General features: G+C 36.6%; 2 protein-coding genes across 4 annotated transcripts; one reads left to right on the top strand and one right to left on the bottom strand.

Annotated features, from left to right (window-relative positions):
• The first annotated feature begins 297 nt into the window (after nt 1-297).
• On the top strand, nt 298-10,070 carry LOC107431628 (chromatin-remodeling ATPase INO80). 3 transcript variants are annotated; one of them, XM_016042594.4, is made up of 23 exons: nt 298-731; nt 1,027-1,111; nt 1,351-1,741; nt 1,902-2,334; nt 2,493-2,693; nt 2,845-2,955; nt 3,224-3,648; nt 3,807-3,915; nt 4,040-4,120; nt 4,191-4,363; nt 4,497-4,622; nt 5,036-5,197; nt 5,293-5,350; nt 5,718-5,948; nt 6,109-6,255; nt 6,541-7,101; nt 7,233-7,490; nt 7,607-7,714; nt 8,298-8,392; nt 8,569-8,725; nt 9,005-9,202; nt 9,404-9,556; nt 9,642-10,070. In XM_016042594.4, the coding sequence occupies exons 1-23, from the start codon at nt 672-674 to the stop codon at nt 9,945-9,947; spliced, it is 4,629 nt and encodes a 1,542-aa protein (XP_015898080.1). In that variant the 5' UTR covers nt 298-671; the 3' UTR covers nt 9,948-10,070. The 3 variants fall into 3 exon arrangements, with proteins under 3 accessions (XP_015898080.1, XP_024922569.1, XP_015898081.1); XM_025066801.3 differs by having other exon boundaries at nt 1,058-1,111; XM_016042595.4 differs by lacking the exon at nt 1,027-1,111.
• Nucleotides 10,071-10,549: 479 nt separating this feature from the next.
• LOC107431629 (S-formylglutathione hydrolase) lies at nt 10,550-13,374 on the bottom strand. Its single transcript, XM_016042596.4, has 7 exons — nt 13,083-13,374; nt 12,269-12,386; nt 12,044-12,091; nt 11,656-11,852; nt 11,394-11,492; nt 11,228-11,293; nt 10,550-10,984 (listed from the first exon to the last, which is right to left on the bottom strand). Exons 1-7 carry the CDS (start codon nt 13,227-13,229, stop codon nt 10,802-10,804), a joined length of 858 nt encoding a protein of 285 aa, XP_015898082.2. The 5' UTR covers nt 13,230-13,374; the 3' UTR covers nt 10,550-10,801.
• Nucleotides 13,375-14,051: the final 677 nt, after the last annotated feature.

Consider the following 14,051-nt stretch of genomic DNA (forward strand, 5'->3'; position numbering starts at 1 on the left):
GAGGCAAGCCCAGATTGGTTTAGTTTGGGTTGGGTCTTTGGGAGAACTGGGAGGCCCATTTTCTTTCAAGTCCAATTTCCATTTCCACATGGGCCTCCCAAGCCTTTTGAAAGCCCAAAAATGTAAAACAGAGAGAGATAGAGGAATTTTGATCGGACGGCTCCAACGCGATCAAAAGATAAGTGGAGCGGTATAGTTGGCCACGTGTAAGTGAGGTAATAGCATGGTTGTAACTAACGCAACCGTACCGTATCAAAACCTCAACACTCTCTCTAAAATCTTCTCCGTTTACCCCAAACCAAAAGCCCAGACTAGGGAAAGTCGCTAGCTCCAACTCTTCTGTGGCCAACAAAATCGAAAAAGAAAATTTTTATAACTCCAAGTAGCGCATGTTAACAAATGTCACCCATCCGGCGCACGTTAGCAATCCCCCATGTTTGCTACACCGCCTGTGACCACGATACCTTCTCTTTCTCTTTCCACCCACCTTATCCTGCGCATCCCCCATTCCCTTTCTCTCTCTTTTTCCCAGCTTCTCTAGGGTTTGGGTTGTCCATTCTTCTATCTCTTTTCTGTCTCTTTGCTCCTTGTCATATTTTCCATGCCCTTCGGACAGCTAGGGTTTTATCTTCCTGGTTTAGCTTCACTGTCTCTTCCCGTCGTCTCAACTCATGGACCACAGGAGGCAATCCAAAGACTCGGTCTCCTACTCCAATCTCTTCAATCTTGAGGTTTGTGTAAAGGTTTTCTTTTTATCAATTGGGTTTCCTTCTTGGCCTCTCAATTTCTGGCCTAAAAATTAGTTTTTTTTTTTAAAAAATTATTATTTTTAAATATTTAATTCGTTTTGTGGGTTTTGTGTTTATTTCTTAATTGTTTTTCTATTCGTTTGGTGGGTGTCAGAATTGGGTATGTTGAATTATGCTTTTTGGGTTGTCATTATTTTATTTAGCCGCTATATTTTATGCATGGAGGATTTTATTGTGGTTTTTTATTTTTATTTTTATTTTTTGGGTTGTATTGTAGTCTTTGATGAACTTTCAACTTCCACAACCAGATGATTTTGATTACTACGGGAATAGTAGTCAGGATGAGAGCAGAGGTAGCCAAGGTAGGCCCCCTTTTTTTTTTTTTTTTTTTTTTTTTTTTTTTCCTGGACCTTTTTAGAGTTTCAACTCCCATTTGCTTATTGAAGTCTTTGTTAGGTTGTGTATGCACTTTTGATTTACAAATTATGCTGTTCGTTCACATATGTACGTAAAATATATAATTAGTGGAGGGAAATTTGTTCCAGAGTGATTTGAACTTATGTGATTACTTTGTTTCTGTTTCTGTTGGTTGTGTGTATAGGTGGAGCAATTGCAAACCATGGTAATGGGTTGATATCTGAAAGGGAATTGAGCTCAGTGAAGAGAAAGTGGTCTCAGAACAGTGACTACAAGGACGAAGACATTTACTACGGGACACACATTACTGAGGAGAAATATAGAACCATGCTAGGAGAACATATTCTCAAGTACAAGAGGAGGTTCAAGGACTCATCAACGAGTCCTGCTCCATCTAGGATGGGAATCCCAGTTCCAAAAAGTAATCTAGGTATGAAATCTAGGAAGTTGGGGAATGAGCACCGAGGAGGGCTTTTTGAACCAGAAACTGGTTCTGAGTGGCACAATGATGTGAATCCTCAAAAACCAGGAAGCTATCGTGAATCAGATTTTGCACCACAAAATGGCATTGATAGGTTTGTCTTCTCTTCTGGATGTTTTATGTGTAGAAAGTTTCCAATTGAAAAACACAAATATATTTATTATTTGGTATGAGAGAATTATTTGTTGTGATATTGTTCAGAGAAATAAATTCTATAAATGTATCAAAAATTTTCATTTCTTTGTTTCATGCAGAGCAACATATGACCCTCCTTACTTGGATATTGGGGATGGTATCACTTACAGGATTCCTCCAACTTATGATAAATTGGTAGGATCTTTGAACTTGCCGAGCTTTTCTGACATTCAGGTGGAGGAAATTTACTTAAAAGGTACACTGGATTTGGGGTCCTTAGCAGCAATGATGGCTACTGATAAAAGATTTGGGCCTAAAACCCGGGCAGGGATGGGAGAGCCCCACCCCCAGTATGAATCACTTCATGCAAGATTGAAGGCTTTGTCAACTTCTAATCCAGCTCAGAAGTTCAGTCTCAAAGTTTCTGATGTTGGTTTGAACTCTTCCATCCCAGAGGGGGCAGCTGGGAACATAAAGAGATCTATTTTATCTGAGGGTGGTGTCTTACAAGTATACTATGTGAAGGTTTTGGAGAAAGGAGACACATATGAGGTTTTTATCCCCTTCGTTTATGATTGGTTGATAAAATTGTTTTTATATCTGTAATTATTTTCCTTGGAGGGGAGTGGGATGCTGTAGTAGTTCTGTTTTCTGTTTCATATTGTTTGTGGAGCTGGTTTTAATTCATTTTTGGTTCTTTTCTAATGCAGATAATAGAAAGAAGTCTTCCCAAGAAGCAAAAGGTAAAGAAAGACCCTTCTGTGATTGAGAAAGAGGAAATGGAGAAGATTGGTAAAGTCTGGGTAAACATTGTGAGAAGAGACATTCCGAAGCATCACAGAAATTTCACAACTATCCACAGGAAGCAACTTATTGATGCCAAGAGATATGCAGAAAATTGTCAAAGAGAGGTGTGTGAAACGTTTTTTTATATTTTACTTTCGACTATATTTGGGGTATAGCTTTTTGTTTTTTAAGCTTAGTGGTGCTCATTGCTGATCAAGATGTGGAATATATATGATTATATCCTGAACGTATGTTGTCATTGATTTTCTTTACCAGGTGAAAATGAAGGTGAGTAGATCACTTAAATTGATGAGGGGTGCTGCAATTCGCACGAGGAAATTAGCCAGAGACATGCTGCTATTTTGGAAGAGAGTAGATAAAGAGATGGTACCCTTCCATTTTTCTTTGCAATTTTCATTGAATATGCAATATAAAAGATTTTCATATTAAAAACACCATATGCGGTCAAATTATTAGGAGATTTTGTTTGGCTATATCAAATCATTAGTTTGGTATGGCATATTAATTATTAAGATGGTGTTTAATCTCTAGAGTCAATTCTAATGCCAAATATATTTATGGTTTTCTTTTTGTATAAGTATTTTTCCGGGTAAGTGCTTACATGATTAGGTTCGTAACATCCAAAATTTTGCAGGCAGAACTGAGAAAAAAAGAGGAGAAAGAAGCTGCTGAAGCTTTGAGGCGAGAACAGGAGCTTCGAGAAGCAAAGAGGCAGCAACAAAGGCTGAATTTTCTTATTCAACAAACTGAACTCTATAGCCACTTTATGCAGAACAAGTCAAATTCACAACCACCTGAAGCTGTGGTTGTAGGGGAAGAGAAAACGAACAACCAAGAAGCCCTCATGAGCTATTCAGATGCTGCTCCTGTTGAGGAAGATGATCCTGAGGAAGCTGAATTTAAAAAGGAGGCTTTAAAAGCTGCTCAAGATGCAGTTTCCAAGCAGAAAAAGTTAACAAGTGCATTTGATGATGAATGTTTGAGGCTGCGTCAAGCTGTTGAACCTGAGGATGCTCCTGAGGAGGTTGCAGGAGCTAATAACATGGATCTACTTCACCCGTGAGTTTTTCTTTTGTGTGCTTTCTTTTTTCTCAAATTTTAGTGTAGTATTGGATTTGTTGTGAGTTATAGGCATTGCGTTCTTCAGCTAAATTGATTTTTCTTTCTTTCTTTCTTTCTTTTTTTACTTCTTTTTTTCTCTCTCTCTCTTTGTGCAGTTCCACCATGCCAGTAAAATCAACTGTTCAAACACCTCAGTTGTTTAAAGGCTCACTTAAAGAATATCAATTGAAAGGTCTTCAGTGGCTGGTTAATTGCTATGAGCAGGTTGGTAGGAACAACCGTAAATACATCATGCATGCATGCTTGTATTTTACTTCTGCTTTATTCCTTTTGATGTTTACTTCATAGTTGATGTTTACTTCATAGTTTTTTTTTTTTTTTCCTGCAGGGTTTGAATGGCATACTTGCTGATGAAATGGGCCTTGGAAAGACGATACAGGCTATGGCATTTTTGGCTCATTTGGCTGAGGTAATTTTGCATTTGGTGTTTGTTGCATCGAGATTTCCTTTGTTGTAACTTGAATAATCATCGCATTCAGGAAAAAAATATATGGGGCCCTTTTCTGGTTGTTGCTCCTGCATCAGTATTGAACAATTGGGCTGATGAAATCAGTCGTTTCTGCCCTGACTTGAAAACTCTTCCTTACTGGGGTGGGATTCAAGAACGTGCTGTACTTAGGAAAAAGATCAACCCAAAGACTCTTTATCGTAGGTAGTTCTCTTTGCCTTTTTTTATTTTTTGGGTTCTAGTTTCTCGAAAACAATGTTAACTTGGTCAAGAATCTGTTTTATTGTCATTTCTATTGATGGTCACTTACATTTTTCTTTTTGTTTTCTCTTTTTAGGGATGCTGGGTTTCATATTCTCATTACCAGCTACCAGTTGTTAGTGTTGGATGAGAAGTACTTTCGGCGTGTGAAATGGCAATATATGGTGTTAGATGAGGCTCAGGCAATTAAAAGTGCAAGCAGGTTGTGATTTCAATCTTCCTTGATGAGTGTATGAGAGTTATTGAACACGTTCATATTACTTGTTAATTCTTGCCTACATATAGTTTTCTGTTTCTCATTGAATATCAACTTCTTCATGAGAATTGACTGCTGAAATGAGCTTCTTTCTTCTTTGTTGTATCCCAACCAGAATATATATGAAGTATTCTCAATGTCAGGAAAAAGAAAGAAAATTAAGAAACAATATAAACATTATCTACTAATTCATATTTGTGAACGCAACCAGATTTAAAACCCCTATCTACCAACAAAGTAATAATAAAAGAAAATTTGTTTTGAACTTTATTTCAATTTTGGTCTGTTTGCCATATCTACCTTCTCAGAGTTGCATTATCATCTGGATTCTCATCCATGTTGCATTGGTGATTGGACAGTATAAGATGGAAGACACTGCTCAGCTTTAACTGTCGAAACAGGCTACTGCTGACTGGTACACCTATCCAGAACAATATGGCAGAGTTGTGGGCCTTACTCCATTTCATTATGCCTACCTTATTTGATAGCCATGAACAATTCAATGAGTGGTTTTCTAAAGGGTATGCATTCTGCGGTTGAATTTGCAATTTGATCAACAAATTGTACCTCCCTTATTTTCTTGGTATTGTTATTATTTATTTATTTATTTTGCCAGGATTGAGAATCATGCAGAACATGGTGGTACCTTGAATGAGCATCAGCTTAACCGATTGGTGAGTGTCCCTTTTCCAATAATATCATTGTACATACAGTTTTGGTAAATGCTGTGTTAACCAGTGCAATACTGACACATTTGAATATGTAGTGAATATGGGAAGTCAGTGGTATTGATTTTTGTCTGTTTTCTGTAACCCTAAAAACTAGGCATTTATTTATGCTTTTACGGCTGTGTAGATTGTTATTTTCTACTATTCTTAACATGTATTTGTTGCTGGTTAAATGCTTCATTATAAATTTTCTGCTACCTTTTTTGCTTAATTGACTTTATACTTGTCTCTGTTATGAATCTGCAAATTGTGTGTTTTGAGGCTATTTACTCATGCCTGTATGACATAACTTTGTTCTGTTTCCTCCTTTCAGCATTCGATATTGAAGCCTTTCATGCTGCGTCGCGTTAAAAGTGATGTTGTTTCAGAGCTGACCAGGAAAACTGAGATCACTGTACACTGCAAGTTGAGTTCTCAGCAGCAAGCTTTCTATCAAGCTATCAAGAACAAGATATCTCTTGCTGAGTTGTTTGATAGCAATCGCGGGCATCTAAATGATAAGAAAATTCTGAATTTAATGAACATTGTGATTCAGCTAAGAAAGGTAAGCTCTGTATTCGAATCCTGGTTTCTCTTCCAGTCTTCCTCTCTGTCTTCTTGTCTTGTTTCTAAATTGTTATTCTGCTTGGTCAATTTGGTGAGAAATGTATGATATTGTGAAATTTGTGCCTATTTTCATTTATTTTCAATTTGTCCAATGGTAGGTCTGCAACCATCCAGAGTTATTTGAGAGGAGTGAGGGAAGCACGTATCTTTATTTCGGTGAAATTCCAAATTCTCTTCTGCCTCCACCCTTTGGGGAGTTGGAGGACATATATTACTCAGGATGTCGTAATCCTATAACTTTTAAGGTACTCCTTTTGAAGTTACTTTTCCTAGCTAGAAGTTCAATATGTGATATGCTTTGAATTCAATTTTTTTTTTTTTTTCCCCCTCCCCTAGTTAGCTTATATTTTATGTGTATCAAGTGTGTGTACCCTTTAAAAATATTTTACAATAACCCACCGAGAAAAAGTGACAAAAAGTTTCAGCCAAGTGTTTGTTTGTGCATGTTTATCCATGTGTATCTCTATTTAGGCTTGTTTTTATGTTAAATGTCCAAGACTAGACTGATTGTTGTCTTCCTGGATTTCCAGATCCCAAAACTTGTTTATCGAGAAACTCTTCAAAGTTCTGAAGCACTTTGCTCAACAGTTACACGTGGTCTCTGCAAAGAATATTTTCTGAAATATTTCAACATATATTCTCCGGAAAATGTTTATCAATCAATATTCTCAAAAGAGATTAGCTTGGATGGCTGTTCAGATAAAAGTGGAACTTTTGGTTTTGCTCGTCTAATGGATCTATCCCCTGCTGAGGTTGCATTTTTGGGAACTGGTTCTTTTATGGAGAGGCTAATGTTTTCTCTTATGAGATGGGACCGACAGTTTCTGGATGGTATCATAGACTCACTCATGGACGCCATGGATGATGATCTTGAATGCAATTATGTTAACAGTGGAAAAGTAAAAGCTGTTACACGAATGTTGCTGACACCTTCAAGATCTGTAACACGCTTGCTTCAAAGGGAATTTGCAACAGGGCCTGGTGATGCTCCGTTTGAAGCTTTAGTGGTCTCTTATCGGGACAGGCTTTTATCTAACATTAGGCTTCTCCATTCAACATACACATTCATCCCTCAAACCAGAGCTCCTCCAGTATGTTTTCTTAACCCATTTCGTATTAGTGTTCATTTGGTGTGGGAGGATATTTGTTTTTTGAAAAAATTCTCTTTGGTGAAGTCTAATTAATATTCCATAATCTGAAGTTTGTGTCTTCATGTTTATAGGTTAATGCATACTGCTCAGATAGAAACTTTGCATACAAAATGATCGAAGAGCAACATTGCCCTTGGCTGAAGAGGTTGTTTATTGGGTTTGCTCGGACGTCTGAATATAATGGACCGAGAAAGCCAGATGGTCCTCATCCTTTAATTCAAGAAATTGATTCTGAGCTACCTGTATCACAACCTGCTCTTCAGCTGACTTACAATGTTTTTGGGTCTTCTCCTCCCATGCATAGCTTTGACCCAGCAAAACTGCTCACTGTAAGCATATTACTTTTTTAGTTCTATTTATTCTTTGATGACCATATTGTTTCTTTTCTCCTCTCTCCCTGTTTAATTGTGCACCCAAAGCTTCAAGTTATCTTCTTTTTATATAGGACTCTGGGAAGCTTCAAACACTAGATATATTGTTGAAACGCCTACGAGCAGAAAACCATCGTGTTCTCTTATTTGCCCAAATGACAAAGATGCTGAATATTCTTGAGGTATATATACATATTTTTGTTTCTCATTTGTTTCTGTACGTTCTTGGTTGCTATAGGTTCATGTGTTTATTTTGGTCTTTGCAACTAACAAATTAATTTCATTCCATCCAACTTCCACCGGTTGGTATAACATTTGGTTAACATCAACGCTATGATTTAAGATTTGGACAGAGCCACGGTGTTAATGAGTTTCAATACAAGTTGGTGTCATGCTCTGACTTGGTGTATGATGATATGTTTTATACCCAAATAGTACGGTCTAAAGTTAAAGTTCCTTTTGAGTCATGCCTTCAACTTAGTACCATGATTGAAGATTTGGATCATAATCATGTTTTATACACTCAAAAAAGAATTGGTTTTCATAAGTTAGTTGTGTAAGAGATGAGCTTGCATGTCTGACAAAATAAGATTTGCAGAGGTTGAAACTTGAATTAGATATTTCGGATATGCTCACATTGAGTTGAATGATTAAGTCATCTTACCATTTTGGAAGTTCTTGTTTCACTATGTGTTCATTTTTCTTCTATCATAACCATCTCATTGGCGAGATTATGTTTTGGTGCTGATGACTCCTTACATGCAGGATTACATGAACTACAGGAAATATAGATATCTCAGACTTGATGGATCGTCCACTATAATGGATCGTCGGGACATGGTTAGGGATTTTCAGCATCGGTAGGGACTTCATTGACATAAGTGATTTATGAAAAAACAATTTTTTGGGACTTTTATTTTTTTATTCCCAATTTTGATAATATAGCTGTAATGGCAGATATAACAGATGCATGTTCTATTTATTTATTTATTTATTACTATCATTTTTTTCCCCCCCCAAAAAAACTGTGTTGCAGGAGTGATATATTTGTCTTCTTGCTAAGTACAAGAGCTGGTGGACTTGGCATTAACTTAACAGCTGCTGACACTGTCATATTTTATGAAAGTGATTGGAATCCAACCTTGGACTTACAGGCAATGGATAGAGCCCACAGATTGGGCCAAACAAAAGATGTGAGTTTTCTTCTTGAGTTTCTTTTTCTTTCTTCATTTCTCTTGTTGAAGGAGCGTGTACATGATTTCATTGGTTCTTAAGCCAAAACATTTTTTCGTGGCTCATTGGAGGTACCTTGCTTGCTTATGTGACCTCTATGTTTCTTCTCTCTTATGGAAAAAAATTAATCTGGCTTTAACCTCTCAAGTTTACAAAACTTTATAATTTTCTATGCATCTTAACATTAAAATATTTGCTGAATTCTTTGATCTAAATAAGGTGCTTGTTTTCTCATTTAGGTTACTGTCTATCGACTAATTTGTAAAGAGACGGTAGAAGAGAAGATTCTTCAGAGAGCAAGTCAGAAAAATACTGTCCAGCAGCTTGTCATGACTGGTGGTCATGTTCAGGGAGATCTCTTGGCTCCTGAAGATGTTGTATCTTTACTTCTGGATGATGCCCAGTTGGAACAGAAACTAAGGGAAGCACCATTACAGGTGGGGATTAATTGATTAAATATGGTTTGTTTTCAGTTTCTTGTTCAAAACTCAATTTCATTTTTGGGTAATCCTTCCGCAGTTTGTTTGGTACACAAACTTCTCATTCTTTTTTCTGCTTTTGTCATTCCTTAGAGATAAGGGCCTTAAATTATGTTACAATGGATCCTAATTATATTTCCTATTGTTTTGTCATGTTAGGTTAAGGATAAACAAAAGAAAAAACAAACTAAGGGTATACGTGTAGATGCAGAAGGTGATGCATCTTTGGAAGATTTAACTAATGCTGGATCTCATAGTGCTGGATTTGAGGACTCTCCAGACCCAGAGAGAGCAAAATCCAATAACAAAAAGGTAACTTATACAAACTTGTTCTGATTAGTTTAGTGGTTGATTCTTTGTGAAGTAGAATTACCATTGTTTTAACATCTTTATGCAGAGAAAAGCTGCAGCTGATAAACATACATCAAAACTGAGGAATTCTCAAAAGATGGATGACTCTAACTCTACGTTAATGGACTTTGAGATGGATGATAACCTTCAAAATATGGATTCACAACCATTAAAACCTAAGAGGCCTAAAAGGCCTAAAAAGAGTGTAAATGAAAATCTTGAACCGGTGTTTACTGCCACACAAATGGCAGTTTCGGAGCAGCCCCAGTTTCCACCACAAGAGTTGGGTTCTGGTGGTTTCAGGGCTGAATCAAGCCAAGATATCCCAATGCATAGCAATTCATATGCTTGAGAATTCTATCGTTTATATAGTAAAGCGATTAGAGTTGTAAATATAGGACTTTGATTTGATGTAATTTTGGCCCTGGGTGGAAAGTAAATAAAATTTGGCTTAAAATTACAACTGATACCAAAACTCGTTTTTTTTTTTTTTTTGGCACTGTTAGTTTCCCAAGTTCGTAAAAGAAAGAGATGAATTTATACCGATGATAAAAAAGGAGGAGAAAAAAAGATAAAACATTGAACAAAAAGAAGAAAGCCAAGAAAAAAGCTGGAATTTTATGTTAATGGAAGTACAAAAGAAATAAATGTGTAGGAGTAATACATTGTTTATACATGTCATGTGTAGGAATAATAGTGTATATATATGAACATGTCGTGTAGGAATATTATAGTGTATATATGTGTCATATTTGCATTCTGCAACTTGAATTGTACTTGATATTGTTTTGTTCTAATATTTTATTAGAAAATGGACAGCTTGAACTTAATATAAAAATCAGAACAATAAGGATGCATGATCATCACCATCGAAACAAAATCACAATCACCTTTTGACAAGCAATAGCATTACCAATAGAAGTTCATGGACCTTGGGAAACCATTTATGCAATATGATCAGAAAGCTCAAACGTCCTTTATAACACCATGTCATACATTTCCAAATACACCATCTTGGTTACCATATATGTTCTCATATCAGCTTGATTGAAACCTATTTAAAAAAAAAAAAAAAAACACCCAACTATTATTTAAACAAAGATATGGTCCATGGTTTAACAAAAGGTACACGAGTTCTTCAAGCTTCTCAACAAACACATGAAAGAAGACTTCAAGGGGATTCTAGATTCTTGGCCGGTTCAAATTTCATGGTAGATTAAGGGCTTGAGCATGGTGACGGATATGATCATCTATGAAGGTTGAAATGAAAAAGTAGGAGTGATCATATCCGGGCTGCAACCTTAACAAGAGAGGAACACCAGCAGTTTTGCATGCCTCATCAAACTTGTGTGGTAGCAATTGATCGTGCAAGAATTTGTCATCTACACCCTGAACAAAACCATCAATGGATCACCACAACATGACTCTGGTGCAAACAAGTTAATGGTTATATCCAATACTGTCCCTATGCTGTTCACTAAAATTGTGATTGTGAACTAGGGAAACATTATATGCTTTAAAAGCAGTCCTAGATCAACACAGAGGAAAGCAACCATAACATCTTAGAGCATCAACAAGGTGGTAGTTTGAATGAAGCTTGGTAAACATTAAATGGAGGATGTCATATCTTACCTGATCAATTAAAATGGTAGCTGACACATTGCGAGACTTTGATATTAGGGAAGTGGTATCATATTCCTGCATTTTTGTTCCATTTCATTTGTTAAAAGATTTGGTACCAAAATTTACAAAGAACTGAAAGAAGAAGTGCACTTAATGGTTTTTGCTAATAATTTACCTCCCAAGCAACTTTATTGTCACCAAGATAATTTGAAAAAGCTTTCTGGCCCCATGGACAGTTTATAGGATTCACAATCGGCGCAAAGGCAGAAACTGACTGGAGTAAAAAAAGATATTTCGAAGTCATTATTATGTTTTTTATACATACCAGCAAACTTTTCCATAGATTCTATCTAATGGCCAAACTCGCCAAGTAAAATATGCACTTTTGGTAATTTACTGACCTTTCAAACTTCCAGTTCATTGGGGTAAATGTTTACCTTATACTTGTCCAAGTTTTTCAGATAGATAGTTAGAGCACCATGGCCACCCATAGAATGACCAGATATGGAAGCACGAGATGTATCAAGCTGCGGAAAATTTTCACTCAGAAGGCTTGGCAATTCCTTGACAACATAATCATACATACGCCAGTTCTTCCACTTCTCTTGTGTGGCATTCAGATAAAATCCAGCACCTGTGTTGAAGGAATTAAGAAAAATTACTCCTTAGTGACAGCTTCCATACAGAAACTAGATACTAAATTCCTAACAAAACATGCCTGTCTGTTGCTTAAGGTGTTCAGATGAATTTTGATTTTAGGCAACCAAATTACTGCCAAGTTGTCCTCATGCACGAAAAGAAAATTAACAGCCCCATGTCGCTTACCTACACCAAAATCCCAGCTGTCTGCCTCTCCTTCCACATTGAGGCCTCCTATAAAATAAAATTTACATGAAGAAAGTAAGCAATACACATCTAGAACATGGCAACAAAAGTAAAGGTGGCGACAACATCAAAAGCTTTCCTGTCGTGTTCCAAGTCAAGTTTCAGCCCTGCATAAAAAATACAATTGTTTTACAATGAATTAATTGCGCAAGCATTCCTACTTACTTGGAGATGTATCAGGAGCAACCAAAGCAACACCCTCACTTGAAGCAGCACGTTGAGCTCCCGATTTTATTATAAAATTCTCATCTGTACAACTGAGGCCTGAGAGCCAGTAAAGTACCTGCTCACAAGTGAAAGTAAAGCCATTAACCTGAGATGATAATACCTTCTACAGAAGGATGGTACAAATCTGGTAGGAAACAGAAAGGAAAAACTATAGCTATCCAAATTACTGCTTGACAGACCGATTAAAACTGAAGCAGTATCATCCACAATGGACGAAAAGGCCTCTGACATTATAATATTTTTAGCCACAAGATGATGCTATAGAACTATAACTAAATTAGACACATTCTTCTTCATTCAAATTGCTCAAGAGTTTTTTGGCATTCGAAACAAGAATCATCAATGAAGGGTGTCAAGTGATGAAATTCATTCCCTCCACCCACCCCGTCGTGCATCATCGCCACATTTACTGTGCATTCCTTATTCCCAACGCATTTATAAACTTTTTTTTTTTTAAAACTTTTTTTTTCTCAAAAATGTTACGGGGCGAAATGACTGTCTTTGCAACTATGATGAGAAAAATTAGCTAACCACCATTCAAGATTTGTTCAAAGATGGCATAGGACATAACACAAAAAATCAAGACCCTAATAGAAAACCATTATAAATCTCCATATACAAGTTAAACTGTTAAAACCCCAATACGACCCTCTGGCAAGAAAAGCAGGTAAACAAAAACCCCAGATGGAATGGAATAATTTCATTTTGAAATGCGTAGGAGGAAAATTGAGAAAAAAAGGTAGAAACTTACAGGGAATTTATGGGAAGAAGTAGGAGAAGGAGGGAAATAGATGTGGAAGGTCATGGAGCATCCCAGGGTGGGGCTAAAATGCTTGAACCTCTTGTTGAACCCTCCAAACATCTTTGAGCTGCTGATTTCGGTTGGTTTGCTCGCCATCCTCCCACCAAAAACCCTTTGCTTTCTCTTGCACTGCTACACCTGATGATACTGATACTGATACTGATACTGATACTGATACACTGACACACCCACCGAGGTCCGAGAAACGATGAAAGAAGAAAATAGCTGGATGCCAGTGGTGTATTTGGAATCATAATGCAATGGTGCATTTAGTTTTAAGGAACATTTTACCCAGTAATGGGCCTCAATGAAGCCCGTTTTAACCTTTGAATTTTGGGCAAGTAAGGCCATACGGCCCAAATCTAAACCCTCTAATATTTTTAAAGTGTTACTGTATACAACACGGTAGGCCCATACACCCACTTTCCAAAATATTCTCTAATTGAACATATAAAATAAACTTTTTTTCTTATGCAATAATAATAACAATAATATGCGTATATATGTGGGCGTGACGTACATGTGAACAATGTATTTAAATGCCAGCGGTGTATTTTTTACTTTTAAAAAAGCCAGAGGTGTATTTAGAAGCATAATCGCAGGTGTATTCAGTACTGTGTGCCCAATAACTCTGTAATAGGGCTCTGTCAAGCCCGTTTCAGACTTGAATTTTGGACAAGTCATGCCTGACGGCCCAAAACTAAACTTTAATGTTTCTAAATAGGCTGACAACTTTCACACGCTGTAAGCCCCCCAACTTTTTATTTTTATTTTTTTTTATTTTTAAATTTCTGGTAAATATCACTGTAAACCTATCGACCCATTATACAAAATACTCTTTTTACACATATAACATATACTTTTCTTTTTTTTCTTTTTTTTAATTTGTAATATCATATATAGATGCGGGTCTCTTGT

Source organism: Ziziphus jujuba, chromosome 11 (genome assembly GCF_031755915.1).
Source record: "Ziziphus jujuba cultivar Dongzao chromosome 11, ASM3175591v1".
NCBI classification, from domain to species: domain Eukaryota; kingdom Viridiplantae; phylum Streptophyta; class Magnoliopsida; order Rosales; family Rhamnaceae; genus Ziziphus; species Ziziphus jujuba.